Source organism: Octopus bimaculoides, chromosome 2 (genome assembly GCF_001194135.2).
Source record: "Octopus bimaculoides isolate UCB-OBI-ISO-001 chromosome 2, ASM119413v2, whole genome shotgun sequence".
NCBI classification, from domain to species: domain Eukaryota; kingdom Metazoa; phylum Mollusca; class Cephalopoda; order Octopoda; family Octopodidae; genus Octopus; species Octopus bimaculoides.
The window spans coordinates 41,290,793-41,299,612 of record NC_068982.1 but is presented as its reverse complement, the minus strand read 5'-3'; the positions used below and the strand labels follow the sequence as shown (position 1 = coordinate 41,299,612).

The following is an 8,820-nucleotide window of genomic DNA, read 5'->3' as shown; positions in this document are numbered from 1 at the left end:
GGTAAGCAAGCTACTTACTACACAGCCACTTGTATTGAAAAGAATAAAGAAGGAAAATATTCAATAATGAAAGAACTTAAAGAATGGAAATATTCTTTTCTACTCTAGGCATAAAGCCTGAAATTTTTGGGGAGTGGGGGGCAGTTGATTAGATTGACCCAGTATGCAACTGGTACTTAATTTATTGACCTCGAAAGGATGAAAGGCAAAGTCAACCTCGGTGGAATTTGAACCCAGAATGTAAAGACAGACAAAATACTGCTAATCATTCCACCTGGCTTGCTAATGTTTCTTATTTCTTTATTGACAAGAAGGGACTAAACATAGAGGGGACAAACAAAGACAGACAAAGGGATTAAGTCGATTACATCGACCCCAGTGCGTAACTGGTACTTATTTAATCGACCCCGAAAGGATGAAAGGCTAAGTTGACCTTGGCGAAATTTGAACTCAGAACGTAGCAGCAGACGAAATACCGCTAAGCATTTCGCTAATGTTTCTACCAGCTCACTGCCTTGAAGACTGGAAATATGAAAAAAAAGAAGAAAATATCAGGTCTAGGTGTAGGCCTGACTATGTGGTTAAGAAGCTCTCTTTGTAACTACATGGTTTGGGGTTCAATTCTACTGCATGGAACCTTGGGTAGGTGTCTTCTACTATAGCCTTACATTGACCAATGCCTTGTGAGTGAATGTGCTAGACAGAAACTATGCAGAAGCCTGTTGTGTACAGAATATGTGTATGTCTTCATGGATCTCTCCACACATGCACACATTGCTTGCTGACCAGGGTTGGTTTATTTACATTCCCATAACTTAATGGTTTCGACAAAAGAGACTAACAGATTAAGTACCATACTTATAAACATAAGTACTTAGAGATGCTGCATTCAACTAAACCCTTCAAGGCCCAATGACTGAAACAAGTAAAAGATTTATGTTCTCACTTACACCTTTGATATTATATCCCTGCAATCAACAATTTTTAAAGTAATTATATTATGATGTTTCTTAAATAAACTCCATTTTGAAACTGTATATTTCTTTTAAGGCCATATTTATCATTATTTTCCCTATAATATTTCAGAATTCAGAGTTTTTGATCTTTCAGTATTATGGTACTTAATATTCTGAGTTTTTGGTCTTTCAAACTATTGATATTCTGATTTTTATGTTTTTTTTATTTTTTTATTTTTTGTACTTGCTCTTCATGTTCAGCCTTTTTGTGTTCACTGTTATTACCCAAAACCATTTAATTTATAAATCCATTGTTATAATACAAAGGTAAAGGTCTGCAAGAATTATATTCCCTGAGGAAATGTCTGAACTTGCAGTTCTTACTGATTATTTTCTCTCTCCTAAAGATAAATAACCATGTAGCTCCTTCACAAGAATCTGCTTGTACCTTCTCCTCTCCCTTCCTCCCTCTTTCCCTCCTCTCTACCTGTGGTTCTCAACCATGTTTTACCTATGGACCCCTTTTTCATTACTATTTTATTCTGGAGGATCCTCATTGCCATTCAATTTAAAAACTACTTTTATAGATACTTCTTTCAAAATTCCTATTTTGTTACACATTAACTTGTATAGATTGAACCATGTTAAACATTAGAGAAATAAACCTAGCTGTTTCTTACAATACATACATTTAAATGAAAACTGTACATAGGTCCTCAAAATACTACTGTGGATCCCCAATTTACTATTTTGCTAGCATGGACCCTCCAAAATCTTACATGGATCCCCAGGGGTCATATGAACACTGGTTGAGAACCACTACTCTATATCCTCATCTCCTTGCATCTCCTTGCATAAATGCCACTGGGGTTTTTATAGTCTTCCAAGCTGCATGGCAGACTCACTAGTGCCAGTGGTATGGAAAAAGCATGTAGTATACATTGTAACATGGTTGGTGTTAGGAAGGGCTGGATGCTCTTCCTAAGCAGACACTGGAGCATGATGTGGTTCTTGGACCCATTGGATTCTGTCAAACTCTCCAACCCATGCCAGCATGAAGCACAGACGTTAAATGATGATGTGATTTTAAACATTTGATCAGCTTTTTGGGTCATTTGCACTTTTGATTTTTGAATCCGACCAAAGTTTATCTAGAATTGCTGTGTTGTAGTCAATTTGCTTGACTTGGTGTGTATCATGTTGGTTGGGTCTGGCTTGCTTTTGAATTGAATATTTTGATAAATTTAGGATTTAGAAGTTATTTTGAATTAAGTAGTTAACATTTTGGAAGTTGAATTTGTAAGTTGCTCTAAGATAAATGATCTAAATTGAATGATTTAAGTTTGTTAATGGTTTTAGGTTAAGTGTAGTATGAGTATGGGAGATCCACTGTAATAATTTCAGCTTTCTACTAATGTCTACAGTATCCTTTACCAACATTGTTAATACCCTTGTTCACATTTTTTATTGATTGTTCTTTTATTGTTGTTTTTTTTTTGCTTTTGCAGATCCAGGAAAATATTAGAGCCTTCTCAGACATGCGATATCCTCAAGGGCATAATCATAGTGCTAAGTTGTTTCATCCTCAACTATTTGGATATCTCAATGATGTATCACATTATACGTGGCCAAGCTGTATTGAAGCTCTACGTATTTTATAATATTGTTGAGGTAACTAACCACTACTTTTTATATTTTATGATGGCTGAGTTTGAGATCACAAAATATCTATTCCTCTTCAAGGTTACTTGGTTCAATTTAAGGCCTCCTGATTCTAAATTCAATGTTTTGACAGACTTTGCTATGAGAACTAGGTTATCAATATACAAAAGTTCCTGAGAACTGAGTCTTGATGAGTGCTTCATTCCTTAATAAATTCATTGTTCCCACTTTGTTAATGTATACAGCTGAAGCCATTCATCTGCAACAAGTTTTCTTAGTAACCAACAAAGTACAGAACATGTACCACTACCAAAGGCCAACTCACTAAATGCTGTATAGAGTGGCTTGCTCTTAGCTAGGAATGTCTCCTATAGTTGTCTCACTTGGAAGTGACTATTGTTGGCACAATGACTCAGTACAAACTGTCTCAGTATGATGTCTCAGTACAAACTGAACTGCTGCTTATTCAAGTTCATTCTCTTCCTAATTATTTGTGCTATAACTTTTTTTGCTACAGTCATAATTTGTCCATCAATTTGATACTGCTGCAGTTGTTTCTTTTAAGAGCACCTCCTTTGCCTTTGTAGTAGTTGACTAAGAGACTGCTATGCCAGTCATTGGGAATACACTTCTTTGTATTACCCATTTGATTATGCAAGCGAGCAAATTATCTCCTACTTTGCTGGATATTTTTCAGCATTTCAGCAATCCTCCCAGATGGTCAGATATTTTCTGTACCTTCATATTCTTAATGGCCCCATCTTTGACTGTATTGCTATCAACTTCAGTAGCTGGTCCCACTATTGGGACCCCTCCCCCACTTCTTATTTCTCTCTTTTATGTATTCTCCTCATTTAGCAACTTCTCAGATTAGCGTTTTTATACCTTTTTCTTCTTGACATCAGTGAGGGTGAATGCACTGCTATCATTTATACACACACTTTTACTTTTATTTTTAGTTTTATGAAAAAAATTTTGCATAAATTTTTCCATGCTATGGGCACAGGTGTGGCTGTTGGTGAGAAGCTTGTTTCCCAACCACATAGTTCTTGGTTCAGTTCCAATGTGGCACCTTGAGCAAATGTCTTCTACAATAGCCCAGGCTGATCAAAGACTTGTGATTGGATTTGGTTGACAGAAACTAAAAGAAGTTCATCTTGTGTGTGTGTGTATAAATATAGCAATATCTATATATTAACAGAACAGGCTCACACAGAGTACAAAGACACAAATTTCAGGGGAGAAAGTATGGTTTTACAGGTCCAACAGCTGTTTCTGGGGGTTTGGAATTAGGCATTAATGTTGACGAGAGTAGTTTTCAAAAAGTCATGGATGTGCAACTAATAGTGGAAGCATATAAACATTAGGTAAATCCAGTCAGCGTATTCAGGGTGGAGACATAAGTACCTAACATTTCAAATCATAATGCAGGGAAATTTAAAAGTAAAATGTGTGAAGAGGAAAGCCAATAGAAGTAAGTGGAGTAAAGAAGTAGGTGGCTTGAGGGGCATGTGGGGAGTGTTGAAGCAAGGAAGGGCAAGAAGAAGGAGGGGTGAGTAATTAGGGTATTGAGAGAAGTAGAAGTAGAATCAGGTGAGTGAGAAAGTGCAGGATGGGTAGTATTGTGAAGGACGGTCGTTGTTGTTGAGTTTGACAGCAGGTGTTAATAGTTGGGGGTGGGGCTGTAGAACTGAGAAAGATAAATATATATATATATATATATATATATATATAATTTATATAGATAGGGTGATAAATTGAATATTAATTCAATTTAAAACCAAGTGGCCTTGCATATAAAAAAATCTGAAAATTCAGAAAAAATTGTATTACACGTGTATAAGGGATGACCACTAGGTGGATATCCAATATGCTAGAAAGAGGTCATCAACGACCCAACCACAAAGAAAAATAATGTTCTCCAGAAAAACTTCGCAAAACACCAGAACAAGACAAAAGAAGAAATATACAGAATAAAGAATTAGTTGTGTACTGCAGTTTCAAACATTACATCCCTTATACACACACACACAACACAAACAAGCACATATACACACACTGTAATACTTTTTCCTGAGCCATTCCTATGTCTTTTACCTTACACCTCAAACTGATATTTATCATTAACCATTCCTCCATTCTTGTTCACCATTTACTACATACAGCTCTACCTCCAACTCTAACCACCTGTCACTCTTACCAACCTACACTTCCCAATCCTGTGTCTGTATTCTCTCTTATACTCGTCTTCTTGTACCTTGAGAGTACACCCTGACACCTCTTTACCACCATCTTTGTCTCTCTTTCCAACCACTTCCATCTGCCTTTATATAATGCAAAGTAGCCATATCTCATCTATAACAAAATACCTCTTCCTGTCCCTCTATTATACTTTTGCCTCTCAACACTTGTCATAAAGCCACAACCCTCTCTACTGCAGTTTCACTCAGCTGAGGGAGCTTTTTTCTTTGTCTTGCATTCCATAAGCTCTGTAAAGTATTGGGTGACAGTGTCAGCAGTGATATGTATAAATAGGTTATCACCAGTTCAAATATGCTTCAGGCATATTCAAACCTGTAAACCTGTACTAAAACCATTCAATGTGTCTTGTCATGGATAAAATTCCTCTCTGTAGACAAATAGTGTAAATACATTTTGTAAAGTGGTTGGTGTTAGGAAGAGCTTCCAGTCATAGAAACCAGCCAAAGCAAACGTTGGAGTTTGATATAGTTCCTTAGCTCATCGGATCCTGTCAAACTGTCGAACCCATTCCAGCATGGCAGGTGGATGTAAAATGATGATGATAATGATGATGATACATTCACTTTTGCATTGAATTTCACTCACAAAATTTTCTTTGTAGCACAGGGTTTCAATGTCATTATCTATTATAATCTGTGACATGGTTGAAAATGTGTGTTGTAGAGTTAACAGCTGTCGTATTAGGTTGCCTTTGAAAAAGCAGCTGGTCATAAAATCTGTTTTCTAATTACATGTGTGTGTTAATATTTGAAATAGTTCAAGATTTATTACACTCTCTGATTTACTTACTTCTAGTATTTGTCTGAGTTGTTCAAATGCTTGTGGTATGCATGAACTGACTCTCTCCACCCAATTGACATTGCCTGTGAAGGTGCACTGTGCACCATACAACAGATGTCAAAGTGACAGCAGAGCAATGTGAAATGAAGTGTTTTGCTCAAAAAACAAAATGCACTGCCCAGTCCTGGAATTGAACCTATAATTTTATGATTGTAAATGCAACACTCTAACCACTAAGCCTCATGTCCTTACCACTAAAGAAATAGTAAATCAACTATTACACTCATAAGACTGGTATAACAGTTGATTGACAGTGAACTTCTGGAATAGGTTTCCCTATGTTATGGAGAAGGAAAAGGTCAAGGTATTTTTTGTCCAAAAATATTTAAAGTTATTGCATTTTACCCCTTCATTTCCATGCCCTTTTTCAGTAAATTTTTACTGAAACTTTTCCCTATGAAAAAAATTAAATGTGTAAAATTGAAAAGGTGTCAAATTAAAAAGGTGTAAAATTAAAAAGGTATAAAATTAAAGGTGTAAAAAAATTAAATGTTTTGGACAAAAATATTCCTTGCTCTTTTCTTTGTGCATATAGTAGAAAGGATTATTATTGCTATTATTAAGAAGGCAGTGAGCTGGCAGAAATGCTTAACAGTATTTTGTCCATCGCTACATTCTGAGTTCAAATTCCGCCAAGGTCGACTTTGCTTTTCATCCTTTTGGGGTCAATAAATTAAGTACCAGTGAAACACTGGGGTCGATGTAATTAACTAGTCCCCTCCCCCAAAATTTCAGGTCTTGTGCTTTTAGTAGAAAGGATTATTATTATTATTAAGGCATATTTACAGAAGATTTGCGTTCAAATCCCATGGGCAACCTTTGGCTTTTCCTATCCAAAGGGTTTTTTAACCCCAATATTTACACACTATCATTTTTAGCTTTTTCTGCCTTCAGTATCACTGTTTCTAACTATAATTATTTCACATTCTCTTGAAGCTTATAAATTTTAATGATGTCAACAACTTATACTATTCTGTTTTATTTTATTGCAGCTGGCAGATAAATTATTTATTGGTATTGGACAAGATTTCCTTGACTCTCTCTTCTGGAGTGCAACTGAACCTAGAGGAAGGAAAAGGGAACATATTGGAGTCCTTGGTCACCTTATTTTAGCTATTTTTTATGTTAATATCCTTTTGATGAAATGAATTATGTTAATGAACATAGTGTTGAGTCATGATTATTAATAGATTAGTATACCTGTTTTATAACTGTTAGTATACCTGTGTACTTCAACTACATCTATTTGTGCTATTTAAAATACACACATGCATATATTTTCTACAAATATGCAAGCCTACATAAATATATATGTATAAGTCTATAGATACGTATAAACACAGTTTTTGTTTTTTTAATTCTCCCACAGAGTATACATAGAAAGAAACTAGACTAACAAGTTTGCTCTAAACTCACTTCCTCATTACATATATCATCTCTACATGTGTTTCAGTGACAAATGTAAGACTAAATTACATAAGGTTAGTCTTAAACAATTCAGCCTTAAAATCGTCACTGGAACACAATGTAAGGATGCTGTAAGTGAATGATTTTAGAACAAACTTCCCAGTTTTTGTCTTTTACACATTTATTTATGTATGTATGTGTGTCTGCTTGCCTGTGTGTCTCTCTGTCACTGTATCAACCAGGCTGTGGGATGTTGTTAAACACCACTGGTCACAGTGTACTTCCTTGCATTGTTGTAGCTTTTGAATGATGCTATCTTACTGGATAGGAAGGCAGGCCAACATTCCATCACAGGGTTACACCTTTTCAGCAGAATGGACTGAAACAGTGTGAAATGAAGTGCTTTACTCAAGAAGACAATGCACTGCCAGTTTGGGGATTGAAATCATGATCTTGCAATTGTGAGTGCAACACCTTAACCACTAGGCCATGCACCTTCAGTGTTTGTGTGTGTGTGTTATATGTTTGAGTATCTTTCAAACCAAATATAAAGATGAAGTGTGTGTGTGTACATATGCATACATACTTACTCACACACTATGGGCTTCTACACAGTTTCTGTCTACCAGAATTGCTCACAAGTCAGTCTAATTAAAGTGTTAGCACTTAACTTTTGAGTTTATCAACAAAATATTTGTGAGGCAAAAGATACAATATGAATTTTTATAGCATTTGTTTTATCCCAATTTTGTTTTACCAGATAAGTTTTTCATAATATGAGGATTTCATTAAACACTTTTTAAAACTTCTTTTGTAAATGTTCTTTTAAAATATCTGCATCTTTATTATATGACCATCATCCTTTAATGTCCGTTTTCCATGCTTGCATGGGTTGGATGGTTTGACCAGAGCTGGCAATTCGGAGAACTGTGTCAGGATCCAGTCTGATTTGGCTTGGCTTCTACAGCTGAATGCCCGTCTTAATGCCAACCACTTTACAGTGTGTGCTGGGTGTTTTTAACATGGCACCAGCACAGGACTCTTGCAGGCCAATTCCTCTTCATCGGGGGAGTGACCTTATGATATAAAATGATATGAAATAGTTTTCATGAAAGTTGTCTCAGGATTTTTCATGAGAATCTTAGGCACAAAGACATAGTCATGGCTGTGTGGTTAAGAAGCTCGTTTTACAACCACATGATTTTGGGTTTAGTCCCACTGCTCACCTTGAGCAAGTTACTTCTACTATATAGCCCTGGGTCAACCAATGCCTTGTGAGTGAATTCCATAGACAGAAACTGTGTGAGAGCCCATTGTGTGGGTGTGATTCTTTTATTTATTTATTTATGCTACATGGCAGTGAAACATGGGCTGTAACTGCTGAGGACATACGTAAGCTCGCAAGGAATGAAGCCAGTATGCTCCGTTGGATGTGTAATGTCAATGTGAATACCCGTCAGAGTGTAAGTATCTTGAGAGAAAAGCTGAACATTAGAAGCATCAGTTGTGGCGTGCAAGAGAGACGATTGCGCTGGTATGGACATGTGGTGAGAATGGAGGAGGATAGCTGCGTGAAAAAGTGCCACACCCTAACAGTTGAGGGAACCCGTGGAAGAGGTAGGCCCAGGAAGACCTGGGCTGAGGTGGTGAGGCAAGACCTTCGTACATTGGGCCTCACCGAGGCGATGACTAC

The 8,820-nt window shown here is 36.5% G+C and overlaps 1 protein-coding gene across 1 annotated transcript in view; it reads left to right on the top strand.

The window, feature by feature from the left end:
• Positions 1–8,820, top strand: part of LOC106884230 (transmembrane anterior posterior transformation protein 1 homolog) — an 83,405-nt gene that overhangs the window by 52,243 nt on the left and 22,342 nt on the right. Inside the window, exons 4-5 of the mRNA XM_014935491.2 lie at positions 2,465–2,627; positions 6,713–6,848. Coding sequence (XP_014790977.1) covers positions 2,465–2,627; positions 6,713–6,848 — 299 coding nt within the window. The remainder of the gene's footprint in view (positions 1–2,464; positions 2,628–6,712; positions 6,849–8,820) is intronic.